Source organism: Chiloscyllium plagiosum, chromosome 25 (genome assembly GCF_004010195.1).
Source record: "Chiloscyllium plagiosum isolate BGI_BamShark_2017 chromosome 25, ASM401019v2, whole genome shotgun sequence".
Taxonomy (NCBI): Eukaryota; Metazoa; Chordata; class Chondrichthyes; order Orectolobiformes; family Hemiscylliidae; genus Chiloscyllium; species Chiloscyllium plagiosum.
The window spans coordinates 51,528,215-51,543,283 of NC_057734.1; the positions used below are offsets into that span (position 1 = coordinate 51,528,215).

The window sequence follows — 15,069 nt, forward strand, 5'->3', positions numbered from 1 at the left end:
CTACCCTTCGCAAATCCGTGCTGGCTGTCCCTAATCAAGCAGTGTCTTTCCAGATACTCATAAATCCTATCCCTCAGTACCCTTTCCATTACTTTGCCTACCACCCAAGGAGACTAACTGGCCTGTAATTCCCGGGGTTATCCCTATTCCCTTTTTTGAACAGGGGCACAACATTCGCTACTCTCCAGTCCCCTGGTACCACCCCCGTTGCCAGTGAAGACGAGAAGATCATTGCCAACGGTACTGCACTTTCCTCTCTTGCTTCCCACATAATCCTAGGATATATCCCGTCAGGCCCGGGGGACTTTCCTCAAGTTGTTCAAAATGTCCAACACATCTTCCTTCCTAACAGGTATCTCTTCTAGCTTACCAGTCCATTTCACACTCTCCTCTTCTACAATACGGTCCCTCTCGTTCGTAAATACTGAAGAGAAGTACTTGTTCAAGACCTCTCCTATCTCTTCCGACTCAATACACAGTCTCCCACTACTGTCCTTGATCGGACCTACCCTCGTTCTCGTCATTCTCAGGTTTCTCACATACGCATAAAATGCCTTGGGGTTATCCTTGATCCTATCCGGCAACGATTTTTCATGCCCTCTCTTAGCTCTCCTAATCCCTTTCTTCAGGTCCCTTCTGGCTATCCTGTATCCCTCCACTGCTCTGTCTGAATCCTGTTTCCTCAACCTTATGTATGCCTCCTTCTTCCTCTTTACCAGACATTCAACCTCTCTCGTCAACCAAGGCTCCCTCACACGACCATTTCTTTCCTGCCTGATAGGTACATACATATCATGGACACGTCGTATCTGCTCTTTGAAAAAGTTCCACATTTCCTCCACATCCTTCCCTGACAGCCTATGCTCCCCACGTATGCTCCTCAAATCCTGCCTTACAGCATCGTAATTTCCCTTCCCCCAATTATAAAATCTACCTTGTTGTGCGCACCTATCTCTCTGCATAACCAAGGTGAAAGTCACAGAATTGTGGTCACTATCACCAAAATGTTCACCCACTAACAAGCCCACCACTTGTCCCGGTTCATTACCGAGTACCAAATCCAATATGGCCTCCCCTCTGGTTGGACAATCTACATACTGCGTTAGAAAAGCTTCCTGGACACACTGCACAAACACCGCCCCATCCAATCTACTTGATCTAAAGAGCTTCCAATCAATATTTGGGAAGTTGAAGTCGCCCATGACTACGACCCTGTGGCAACAGCACCTTTCCACAATCTGTTTCCCCATCTGTTTCTCCACATCTCTGCTGCTATTGGGGGGCCTATAGTAAACACCCAACAAGGTGACTGCACCTTTCCTATTTCTGACTTCAGCCCATACTACCTCCAGAGGCGGATCCCCCTCAAACTTCCTTTCTGCAGCCGTTATACCCTTTCTAATTAGCAATGCCACCCCCCCTCCTTTTTTCCCACCCTCCCTAATCTTACTGAAACACCTGTAACCAGGAACCTCCAACAGCCATTCCTGTCCCACATCTATCCACGTTTCCGTGATGGCCACAACATCGTAGTCCCAAGTTCCCATCCACGCCTTAAGTTCACCCACCTTATTTCTGATACTCCTTGCGTTGAAGTATACACACTTGAGCCCATCTCTGTGTCCGCAAGGACTCCCTGTCAGTGCTACCTTCTCCACAGCCTCCCTACATTCTTGGGCATCCTGACAAACAGCTGGCCTACTTGCTGGACTACAAGTCCAGATCCCAACCCCCTGCCAAATTAGTTTAAACCCCCCCACAAGTCTGTGGTAATCTCAGTTAAAGGCTTAAATGCTGAGGTTAGGCTTAGTCCCACAGCTTTTAAGAATGATGCCATAGAGCCAGGCTGATACAAAAAGTGAAAGAGTGACTTATGAAATGAGTCTGTCAATACTTTTTTTAATGTGAATACTTTCCTCTAAACATTTCAATGCCAATTACATCGATGAGATATTTCTGAAGCCATAATGGAAGTGAATTAACTTCGTGCTTCAGTAATTTCAATTGCAAATTTTAATTCCAATGTGTAAAATAACCAATTCCCTCCTGATTTTGTGATGTCATTGCTTTAACGCAAAAATCATTTTTCTGAAAGAGCATCTTGAAGGTGATCACCTAAAAAGATCTACTTTAATGCGATAAAAATTACACAGTACAATTCTTCCTGGTAGTCTGGACTTTAATGAGTTTAACACCCAATGCATTGTCATTTTTATTTCAACAGGGTGGCAGAGAAAGAGCAGATCAACAAGATGTCATTGCATAACCTTGCCACTGTCTTTGGACCCACACTGCTAAGGCCCTCAGAAAAAGACAGTAAAATACCGACAAACCCCACACAAGCAATCTCAATGGCAGATAGCTGGTCACTGGAGGTGATGTCACAGGTAGTTCATTCTTTGTTGTTTTAATTGTTGAAAAGTTGATCACTCTTCAAATGCAAAGCTACTTCTCCATATTAAATTAGTGCCATTAATATTTTGACTCCAAGTAATCAATAATCACTAATGTACATACAAGTTGTGTTGTGAAAGCAGTGGTAATTTCCAAAAAGGAAGCCACCTGAACATGGAGGTTCTATTAAGGGCACAAATGATCAAACAGAAGATAAAATAGCACCTAGAATACACTGGCACTGTGTCAGTTCTGCTGAGATGAAAGATCTATGCCAAGGCATCAGCATAAGCCCAAATATTAAATCTGCCAAGAAGCAACTCAACCTTTCAATGATTGTAATCTGTTTCTCACTTGAGTAGAGCCTTCTCCAGCATCATAAAGAGAAGTAGGAGTGAATCATTCTTCGGTTGATTGATCTCGATAATTTCTAAGCAAGCTGTGCAGAGATATTATTTGCACACCTCTGGGCCTTGAACCCAGGCCTCTTGGTTCAGAGGAAGGGATGTGACCACTATACCCGAGAGCCTTTGAACTGATATATATTTTTTCATCCTGAAGTGCTCTCAGATACAAGTGAATTTTTTTAAATCACAAAATCACCTGATTTTTATTTTCATTATTTAACCACCCATGTTCTCCAATTGATTAAATTACATCCAAAGCCCGTTAAGAGCACTGCAGATCATCAAACATGACGTGGAGTGTGCTGAATCAAAAGTGATTTGGAAAAATTAGTTAAATATTGGTTTAATCAACTGATGCATCAGAGGATCATACAGATATTTTCTAACCAAGCTATTGAGAGATGTTATCACCACACCCCGGAGCAGGTGGGACTTATACTCGAGATCCCTGGCGCACAAGAGTCTGATTTACATATTTTAATCAACTTCTTCAGCGATGTTATCACACGCTGCTGGAGCAGGCCTGCTAGCTCAGAGATATGAACACTACTACTGTGCCATAAGAGCCCCTAACTGATGTAGACCTGCTGGTCATATTGGCTCCTTGTCAATACACGGACTGTGGTGGTGGGGGGGGTTGGACGGTGTTGGATGGGGTTGATGGCAGGCGGGATTGGGGTGGTGGGGAGTGGGCACTCGTATGTGGTGTGCTGCAGTCTCTTGAATGGGGAGCAGACTTAACAGAAAACTCTGAGTCTCAGAGGAGAGGCATTAAATCAATTAACTGAATAATCAATCAATTAAACGAAACAGTGCCCGCCCATCATGTTCAGATAATTGAGGTTCCTATGTACTTACTATCCAACTCCAGCTCTATAAAAAAATGCTGTTCCAATACCATGATTATTAAGCAATAAGTTAAACTCAAGACCACAGTCTCTGTCGTCTCCACTGGGTTCAGTCTTCCGTCTGCTGATCTCCCTGGGTCGTCGTCTTTCTTTTTATTGCAAATATGTTTTACAGGAAAAGGTACCTTTTGATAAAGAGTGCTTTCTTATTTCTTTGAGAACAAGATGTCAAATGGGTAGTTAGCTCTCCGGCTCTAAGACAGCTGCTCTGCCGTTCGGTGGCAGTTTCTGTCTAATTTTCAAAATGCTGGGTTTATGTACCCCAATGGCACTTTAAATTCTTATAATTTGATTGGTTTTGCAGGTGTCAAAACAATGTATTACAAATTCGATTGGCCTCTGGCATCCTGGGCATAATTTGAATTAATTGGTTAAATTTGAAATGCTGTCAAAACAGCAACCAAAACTCAGGCATCTGTTTAATAGCCAATTGTTATATGTATCTATCTTGGAACAGCCTGTCATGGGCAGCTGGGCCTGCACTTTAAGTTTACTTAAATATTCAAAAAAGACACTCTTATTTTAAAATGAACATACATGCTTCCGACTTTGTAACACCCACCATGTCTGTGCCAACCACGATGCCATTCTAGAGTTGGCAGGTCATGTTACAGTTGTACAGGACTTTAGTTCAGCCACATTTGGAATACTGCGTATAGTTCTGGTCACCACATTACCGAAAGGAAGTCGATGCTTTGGAGAGGGTGCAGAGGATGTTTCCTGGTATGGAGGGCAATAGCTATGAAGAGAGGTTGAGTAGATTAGGATTATTTTCATTAGAAAGATGGAGATTAAGGGGGGACCTGATTGAGGTCTACAAAATCATGAGAGGTATAAACAGGGTGGATAGCAAGAAGCTTTTTTCCAGAGTGGGGGGACTCATTTACTAGGGATCACAAGTTCAAAGTGAGAGGGGAAAGGTTTAAGGAAGATATGTATGGAAACATCTTTACATAGAGGGTTGTGGGTGCCTGGAACGTATTGCCAGCAGAGGTGGTAGAGATGGGCACAATAATGTCATTTAAGATATATCTAGACAGTTACATGAATGGGCAGGGAGGAGAGGGATACAGATCCTTAGAAATACACAACAGGTTGAGATAGAGGATCTGGATCGGCGTGGGCTTGGAGGGCTGTAATTTGTTTTGTTCTTTGTAATCCCATCTGTCTGCACTTTGTCCATATGTCTGCATTCCCTGCCTGTTTATGTCTGTCTGAATGCCTCTTGAACATTGCTATCGTATCTGCTTCAACCACTTCCCCTGGCAATGCATTCCAGGCACCTAGCTGTATGGAAAGAAATCTTTCCCTGTACATCTCCTTTAAATTTTTCCCCTTTCACTTTAAACCTATACCTCCTAGAACTTTACATTTCTACCTTGGGAAAAAGACTCCAATTATTCACCCTATCCACACTTATAATTTTGTAATCTTCTCTCAGATCGCTCCTCAGCTTCCAATGCTCTAGCAAAAATAATCCAAGTGTGTCCAACCTCATAGCTAATACGCTCCAAACCAATTAACATCCTGAAATACCCCTTTGGCACCGTTTCCAAGGCCTCAGCATCTTTCCATAATGTGGCAACCAGAACTGCACACATTACTCCAAGTGAGGCCTAAGTAAAGTATTATATAACTGAAAAATGATAGGACAACGTTTATACTCAATGCTTCGAGTGATGAGGCAAACATAACTCATTTAGTTGTGTTGCAAAGGTCAGGGAGTTATGGACTTGCACCCCAAGATCCCTTGTATTTCAATGGTTCTCAGGGTCCTGCCATTTCATATAATCATAGTAATCCCATAACGTGGAAGCAAATCCCATAATTTCGGCCCATTGAGTCACACTGACCTTCCAAAGACCAACCAACCCATACCCATGCCCCAACTCTACCCCTGTGATCCTGCATTTCTCATGGCTAATCCACCTAGCCTATATATCCCTGCACACAATGGGGCAATTTAACATTACCAATCTACCTAACCTGCACATCTTTGGACTGTGGGAGGAAACCAGAGTACCTGGAGGAAACCCATACAGAGATAGAGTCATAGAGATGTACAACACAGAAACAGACCCTTCGATCTAACTTATCCACGTCAACCAGATTTCCTGAATTCTGATGAAGGGCTCTGCCCAAAATGTCAATTTTTTCTGCTCTTCGGATGCTGCCTGAGCTGCTGTGCTTTTCCAGCAACATACTCCCATATCCCTCTAAATCCGTCCTATTCATATACCCATCCAGATGCCTTTTAAATGTTGTAATTGTACCAGCCTCCACCACTTCCTTTGGCAGCTCATTCCAGACACGCACCACCCTCTGCGTTTAAAATTTTCCCCTCTCATCCTAAAACAATGCCCTTTAGTTCTGGACAGTCCCACCCAGGGAAAAGACTTTGTCTATTTACCCTATCCATACCCCTCATGATTTTATAAACCTCTATAAGGTCACCCCTCAGCCTCCTACACTCCAGGGAAAAAAAGCCCCAGCCTATTCAACCTCTCCCTATAGCTCAAATCCTCCAACCGTGGCAACATCCTTGTAAATCTTTTCTGAACCCTTTCAAGTTTCACAACATCTTTCAGACAGGAAGGAGACTAGAATTGGACGCAATATTCCAAAAGTGGCCTAACCAATGTCCTGTACAGCTGCAACATAATCTCCCAACTCCTGTACTCAATACTCTGACCAATAAAGGAAAGCATACCAAATGCCTTCTTCACTATCCTAACTACCTGTGATTCTACTTTCAAGGAACTATCAATGTGCACTCCAAGGTTTCTTTGTTCAGCAACACTCCCCAGGACCTTACCATTAAGTGTATAAGTCCAGCCCTGATTTGCCTTTCCAAAATGCAGCCCATCTGCCACTCCTCGGCCCATTGCAAATCTGATCAAGATCTCATTGTAATAGGAGGTAACCTTCTTCACTGTCCACTACACCTCCAATTTTGGTGTCATCTGCAAACTTACTAACTGTACCTCTTATGTTCACATCCAAATCATTTATGTAAATGTCAAAAAGTAGAGGACCCACCACTGATCCTTGTGGCACTCCACTGGTCACAGGCCTCCAGTCTGAAAATCAACCCTCCACCACCATCCTCTGTCTTCTACCTTTGAGCCAGTTTTGTATCCAAATGGCTAGTTCTCCCTGTATTCCATGAGATCTAACCTTGTTAACCAGTCTATCAAGTGGAACCTTGTCAAACACCTTACTGAAGTCCATATAGATCACATCCACCACTCATCATCCTCTTCGTTACTTCTTCGAAAAACTCAATCAAGTTAGTGAGACATGATTCCCCATGCACAAAGCCATGCTAACTATCCCTAATCAGTCCTTACCACTCCAAATGCATGTAAATCCTGTCCATCAGGATTCTCTCCAACAACTTGCCCACTACCGACGTCAGGCTCACTGGTCTATAGTTCCCTGGCTTTTCCTTATCACCTTTCTTAAATAGTGGCACCACATTAGCCAACCTCCAGTCTTCCGACACCTCACCTGTGACTATCACTGAAACAAATATCTCAGTCAGGGGTCCAGCAATCACTTCCCTAGCTTCCCACAGAAGCTTCTACGGTACACGTGATCAGGTCCTGGGGATTCATCCACTTTTCTGCGTTTTAAGACATCCAGCACCACCACCTCTGCATTATGGACATTTTTCAAGATGTCACCACATGCTATAATCTTGAATGTCCTTCTCCACTGTAAATACTGATGCAAAATATGGGGAGAACATGAAACTCTACATCGACAGTCACACAGGGCTGGAATAGAACTCGGATCCATAATGCTGAAAGGCAGCAGTGCTAACTATTGAGCCAGCATTTGGACCAGCATGTGTACTCCAGTGTAAAATGGTTCTTTGGTTTAAAATTTCACAATGTTTCAAACTAGTTCATCTAGTTCTACTCAGCTTTCAAGTGATATGGCAGTACGGTGGCTCAGTAATCCACACTCTGCCTCACAGCACCAGGGTTCAATTTCAGTCCAGGGCTACTGTCTGTGTGCAGTTTGCACATTCTTCCTGTGTCTGCAAGGCTTTCCACAGAGGCTCTGGCTTCCTCCCACAATCCAAAGATGCACAGGTTAAGTGGATTAGCCATGTTAAATTACCTCATAATTTCCAGGGATGTGCAGGCTTGGTGGATTGACCATGGTAAAAGTGGGGTTGCAGGATGGGTGGTTGCATGGGATGCTTTTTGGAAGGTCGCTGTGGAGTCGATGGGCTGAATAGCCTCTTTCTTTCCATACTGTAGAGATTCTGTGATATCTAGGTGGATATTATGCAGAAATTCCATAAATTGCTTTAAACCGCAAGAAGTTCAGAGATTGCTGCTGAAGTTGCTGTAAATTTACAACAATTAGCCACATGACCTCTGGACTAGGGCAGGGGAAAAACCATCGGGTTTACCTGATTTGGCCCAATGGTTACATAGCCCATTGACAGAATGCTGAAGCTCAAACATGAATTTGGGTGATCTACAGAAGAACTGTCTGTTCTTAGATAATCAAATCCCAAGGACTGGTGTGAGGAGAAAACTGGGGAGGAAAATCACAAGTGCCGTTGACTGATATGATATGCTTTTCTTTCCTGTTGAAAACCATCCATTCATTCCAACCTTTTATGATGGTTCAGCGTGACATCCTATGAATGAACATTTCCTGATTCCACTTTAATATAGTTTGTCACCACACTACTCTTAGATCAGGATTTTTAAAATCTATTCCTCCCTAGCCATATCCAACTTCTGATGTTGACGTACAAATACACTCCTTTCAAGTATCTTATTACCAGAAACACCAATAGGCCATTCAACCTGGCAGGCATGTTTATTCTTTATTCTAATGATTAAATGATGAATATTAAGATATACAAAGAAAATAGGGGACATGATGCTCAACATAATCCTAGTTAAAAATCACCCAGCACCAGGTTATAGTCCAACAGGTTTATTTGGAAGCACTAGCTGAGGGAGCGCTGCTCCTTCACCACCTGATGAAGGAGCGTCGCTCTGAAAGCTAGTGCTTCCAAATAAACCTGTTGGACTATAACCTGGTGCTGGGTGATTTTTAACTAGGATTATGTCCAACACTGGCATTTCTAAAAGACAACATAATCCTGACCTCAATAAAGTTCAAACACATGGTTAGCCATCAGGAGTAGGCAATATGGCATTTTTTTTCTGTTTTAGTAAACCTGAATAGCTCTGTTATATTTGACATTCTAAGATTCCAGCTGTGGTAAAGTAAGTGATGCAATGTGTTTAAAAATTACACGTCTACAGGTTTAAATTATGTAATGAGTCTAATTCCCTACTTATCAAATGATTGAAACTCCTGGTCTTTCTGATGTACTTGAGGCGTTTTGGTCATTTACAATGTAGATACAATAAATTTACTATTTAGATCACTTCATATGAATTTCACTTTATTGTTTCCAGGTGCAAGTTCTGCTATATTTCCTGCAGCTGGAGACCATTCCAACACCAGACAGTAAACGCCAGAGCATCCTTTTCTCAACAGAGGTGTAGTACATAGTCATCCAAGTATGAACACAGCAGCAAGCAAACATTAACAGTACAATGTTCACCTTTGTCACTGTTTAATTAAACATGGGACATCATATTGTTAGTTACTGTCCCTGATTTAATCCACGGTTACAAACCAAGCTTCTTGTTTGTTTTAGAGAAGAATCGAATAGAAGCTGTCCTATTCATGTACACCAGAGGGCAGTGTATAACAGTGATAATTTAACACCTCTTATGTTACAACTTGATATCTTAATGATACTCAAGTATGAAGACGATGGATAATTCTGTATATTTTTCATTCCTTTAACACTTCCTCAGCAAATAGAAATACTGTTGGAGTTTGCTATTGTAATTAGCAATTGTAGATTGGAATGTAAATGGGAATTGAATATATACAAGACCCAAAGCAAATCCATGACCATGGAAAAGCTTCTGAGAAAAATATTTTGTGTCAGTTGTACCGTGCATTATTTTCTGACATTGTGGAATGCTTGGTTGAAATAATGATAGGGTTTCTGATTCCTTCTTTTAACAGGAATGTACTTGACAGCCATTTGTGCAACTCTGTGTGTTCTATAGGTTTCCTTATCTGCCGAAGGCTACGTACTGGTTTAAAACCCTGAGCAATACGTGGCTATGCATCTGTTTTTGAGATGAATGATTTTATTGTCATGTGTATTTTAAAGTGAGAAAGACAGTAAAATGCAGTGAAAAGCTTTTCCACTGTCACCATAGGACATGGTCAATAGAATGCAACTTCCAAGGGGATCACTTTCCAATAGTTTGGTTTTGCCACATTTATATATTCCAGCCCTTTTAGCACTGGAATTTAACATGCAGGCATGTTAAGTTTAAAGTTTATGTAATAAATTCCCTTTATAATTGTTTTTCTATTTTTCCCAGAAGCTGGTTATTTTGGGCTGGGATTATAACATTATCTTTCTCAAAGTTTCTGATGAATGAAGGTTACCGAGTTGGAACTGCTGGTTTTGAAACTTCATCATAAAATACCGACAGTGCAGTTATAGGCCCTTTGGCCGATCGAGTTTGCATCAACCCTCCAAACAGTATCCACCCTATCCCTGTAACCTCACATTTACCATAGTTAACTCAACTGGCCTGCACATTCCTGATGGTGTTTCCTTTAGTGTGTAAATGAACATAGGAATCTGATATACTGATGCTGAATGCTGGTTATTTTTCATTAGAAATAATGAGATTATAAAAAAAATTACAGAGTCTAAAGCAAATGTTTCCAATGAATTGGAAGAATAAAGCTCAGCATAGAAATCTGTCAAAACAAAAATCAGCAAGATAAGTCTTAACTCTTTCACTTAGTTACCTGATCATACAAGCATTTCAGATCTCAAATGTCATCTTCAATGAGTTTTTGGTGTGAAAGTCTATATAAAATCTACATAAGCTGGTAACTGCACACCTTTCTTGTGCCAGTTAAATGATTGAGGTGTTGTATTTACCAGTGTGCACTAATCCATTTTATCTGCACCTTAAACTGACCCATCAAAGGTCAGGTTCTGATCAGTGAGGTGCTACTGCTGAAAATGGGATAATGAAGAGGATAAAGTCCCTTGTCTAGCTGTTAACCCAGAGTCTGATTGCCACTGCTGTACAGCTGTCTGACCATCACTGATGTATTGCTCCCCACAACTGCTGTCACTGGGCACGGCTCCCTGGGACTGGCTGTCTCTGGGTTACATTCACACAGGCACCACCAAATGTTAATATGTAAGTTTACATATTAAATATTGATAGGGACACAATGTTGAGGATCACAGCAGAGCCACACTTTTCAATATTACTTTTAGTGGGATTCATTACATATTTAGTGTTGGGACCACCCCCATGTAGGCCTGAAGCAGTGTGTTTGAATGTAGTGTCTAAGAATAGATTAGTAAAAGTTGGTCTGTTTGGCTCAATCTTTCAGCTAGCGATCCGATGTATACAGTTAGTACTGTAGTAAATTACATCTTGGTCTGGATTCATGCTGACAATCTGCTAAGTGAATTCATGAAACAGTGGATGCTAGTTACTGAGATTTATTAACTCTGAACTTCCCCAACACTGACTAGTTGCTCATTGCAGATGTTTTAAAGATTGATGTTTCACAGATTACTTTTTCAAAACTAGTTGTAGGATAAAATTTGTGGTTCTTGTAGGAGACTACAGTATGCAAATCTTTGTGATTTTACTTTACTTAATTCGATTCTTAAATTATATTTAACAAAAAATACTGAACACATCTGTTTAGTAGTAGTGTACCTCCTTCAAATTGCAAATGCATACAGATGTTTTACATATTTACCAACATCCAAGGAATGATTCACCATTCCTCATCTCTATTGTGTTCTCTGACTAGGGAGAGGGAAAATGTTTCCATTCACAAAAATCATTCCAGTCAACAAAACACACAATATAGTTGGGAAGGGTTCATTTCCCGTTGAATCAAATTGCTGATGAATTGTGGAAAATAAATTGACATTGGGTCAGAAGACATTCCAGTAATCAATGCACCAAGTACTGTAAATAACATTAAAGATCATTAAAAAGATCGCAAGTGCTAGAGATGGAACACAGAAAAGACGTTAATGTTTTGATTATAGTTGTGTTCCCTTATATCTTATGGTGAAATCCCTTGCTCAGCACCCATGTATTCTGAGGTCAGAAATGTGTGATATGGAATATTACATACTTAAACATGCTTCAGTTAATCTGGTCGTGTTAAGACAATAATATTTCTCTGTGCATAACATTTCAACATTTGTGTTTTATAAAAGCAGAACAAGTAGAATTTCATGACAGTTAAGTTCATGAGGGATCTCTGCCCTCTCAGGAGCCTGTGTTGCACACTTGTCTGGATAATGGTAATAAAATACAAATCCTCTCTGTTGATAATAAATATCTTCTGCAAAGCAACTTGCACCATTCTAACTCCATATGAAAGGGTACCTTCACGGCATGAACCTCCCCAAACATACTTTGGTATAAATTTTCCATATATATCACTTTTTATTAACTAGCACCTATGGGACCAAGTGCATGCTGGTTGATCAGGAGGTCCACATAATTAACGTGACAATACGGGGGGAATACACATCACTGCAATACTTCATTTACAGCTTAAATCACTTAAATAAATAAACTTATCAACAAAGAGCCTTCTTACTTGCGCCCTTAACTGACTACTTTGACATGGTGGAGATCACAATAATACAGTAAACTCTTGATAGTTCAGGTATATAATTTTTGATGGTTTATCGAGAGTGCTGGTTCAAACAAAGTTTGCTGTATCAGTTCTGAGTTTAAGAAATGGAGAATGTGATCCTCTATCGTTCACATTAATTATTTCAGCAAGATGAGTGGAGATATTAATTAAACAGTATTCAAACACAGAGTTACAATGTACTGTTAGAAATGTTAAAAGACTGGTAGAAAGTCATTATCAATTCAGCACAATAGGGGAAAAAAAGTATTTCTTTTAATAGCTGGAACCTCAATTTTTCACATAACGCAGATGTCTTTGAAGTGACTGCAGGCTTATTAGCAAACTTCAGTCTCCAAGGTCAGTGCTTTCGTAATAACAATTACCTAGATTTCATATGTTATTTTTCAACTTATCATGATCTACTGTGAAGTCAATTGAGTAATAAACAGTGGGGATTTTGTCAGGTACTGTATGGAACAGTAACCAGTAACAATTTAGAGGAAATAATTGGATGGGAAAATATTGTATTATAATGCAGTAGTTAAACAGTGATAATTCCCTTCACCAAATGACTGTAAACCATTGTAACCCGCTTTTGATGTAATGTTGTAATTGTTAAGCCACCTGCACAGTCTAGGGACATGGGTTAGTTATTTATTGAAATAATCAGGATTAAATTATATAAATAGTACTTATTCAAATCTTGTGTAGAAGCCTTTTGTTCCTTGCATTTTTGGATCGTCAGTTGAATTGACATAACTATAAGTTTGTGAATGTGTTCCGCTCAAGCTGTCGCAACCTGCAGTAGCACTGCTTACTATGATTATTTACTCATTGATTCACGTATTTTCTTATTTTACAAAACTGTTCTGTGTAAGAAGTTCCATCCAGGCAGGAAAGAGGAAGCAGTGTATAGTTTCTGTATTGAATAACTTGATTTAGGTCTCTGTCACTTTCTAAGGCTGGTTAGATATGAAAGGGATTTGATTTTGAAGATAATTGAAGAAATCCTAAGGCATTTATAACCTTTGTTTGTACACAAAGTTAAATAAAATTCCTGTATCTATTTTTTTTTATGTTTTGTGATCATTTCAATTGAATCCATGAAAATATAATACCTGAGGCATGGTACATTGGCGAGACTAAGCAGATGCTACGAAAGCTGATGAATGGACACTGCACAACAATCAACAGACCGGGATGTTCCCTCCCAGTCAGGGATCAGGGATCTTCGGGCGACTGTCCTCCAAGGCAAACTTTGGGATAGGCAACAACGCAAACATCAGCAGAGGCTTATAGCCACATTCAATACCCATGAGGATGGCCTCAACCGGGATCTTGTGTTCATGTCGCACTATAGGTGACCCCACTATACTGTACCCTCTCTCACATACTCACACACGCATGCAGACCCTCTCTCATACACATACCCCCCCATTCACACACAAACCCTTTCACAGGCTTATACTCCATCACACCTACACACATTTTACCAAGCTTTCATTCTGTCTTTCTTTTGCGCACACATACAAGTCTATGGGGTGAATGTGTATTCGCAGATACATTCTACTTTACTCAAGAAATGCACAAACTGTAGGCAGTGAATACGTGTAATATTTTGTTAATTCCACTTTGGAAATAGAACCAGTCTGACTCAAGATTGGGATACAGACAGACTCTGACCTCACTGGGAGAAAATGAGGACTGCAGATGCTAGAAATCAGAGTTGAGAGTGATTAGATGATCTACAGTGTGGAAACAGGCCATTCAGCCCAACAAGTCCACACCGACCCTCCAAAGAGTAACCGGCTCAGACTCATTTCCCTCTGAATGATGCATCTAACACTATGGGCAATTTAGTATGGCCAATTCACCTGGCCAGCACATCTTTGGATTGTGGGAGTAAACCAATGCAGACACGGGGAGAATGTGCAAACTCCACACAATCACCCAAGGCTAGAATTGAACCCAGTTTGTGGTGCAGTGAGGCAGCAGTGCTAGCCACTGTGCTGCCTGCCCCCCAGCATGGTGCTGGAAAAGCACAGCAGGTCAGACAGCATCTGAGGAGTAGGAGAATCAACGTTTCGGGCATAAGCCCTTCATCAAAAATGGGGCTTGTGGGCTAGGGCTGAAAGATAAATGGGAGGGGCTGAGGGGAAGGTAGTTGGGAATGTAATAGGTAGATGAAAGTGGGGGAGAAGGTGATAGGTTGGAGAGGAGGGTGGAGCGGATAGGTGGGAAAGACGATGCACAGGTCAATAGGGTGGTGCCGAGTTGGAGGTTTGGAACTGGGATAAGGTGGGGGGAGGGGAAATGAGGAAACTGGTGAAATCCACATTAATCCCTTGTGGCTGCAGGGCCCAGAGGCAGAAGATAGGTGTTCCTCCTCCGGGCATTGGGTGGTTAGGGTTTGGTGATGGAGGTGGCCCAGGACCTGAATGTGCTTGAAGTGGGGAGGAGAGAGGGGTTGAAGTGTTTAGCCACAGGGTGGTGGGATTAGTTGGCACAGGTGTCCCAGAGATGTTCTCTGAAACAATTCACAAGTTGGCGTCCTGTCTTCCTGATGTAGAGGAGACCACATCGGGTGCAAC

General features: G+C 41.3%; 1 protein-coding gene across 2 annotated transcripts in view; it reads left to right on the plus strand.

The window, feature by feature from the left end:
* Window positions 1–13,546, plus strand: part of LOC122562879 (breakpoint cluster region protein-like) — a 477,748-nt gene extending 464,202 nt beyond the window's left edge. For both annotated transcript variants that reach the window (XM_043716188.1, XM_043716189.1), the window contains 2 exons: window positions 2,225–2,387; window positions 9,166–13,546. In XM_043716188.1, the coding sequence (XP_043572123.1) occupies window positions 2,225–2,387; window positions 9,166–9,255 (253 nt within the window). In that variant the 3' untranslated portion in view covers window positions 9,256–13,546. The remainder of the gene's footprint in view (window positions 1–2,224; window positions 2,388–9,165) is intronic.
* Window positions 13,547–15,069: the final 1,523 nt, after the last annotated feature.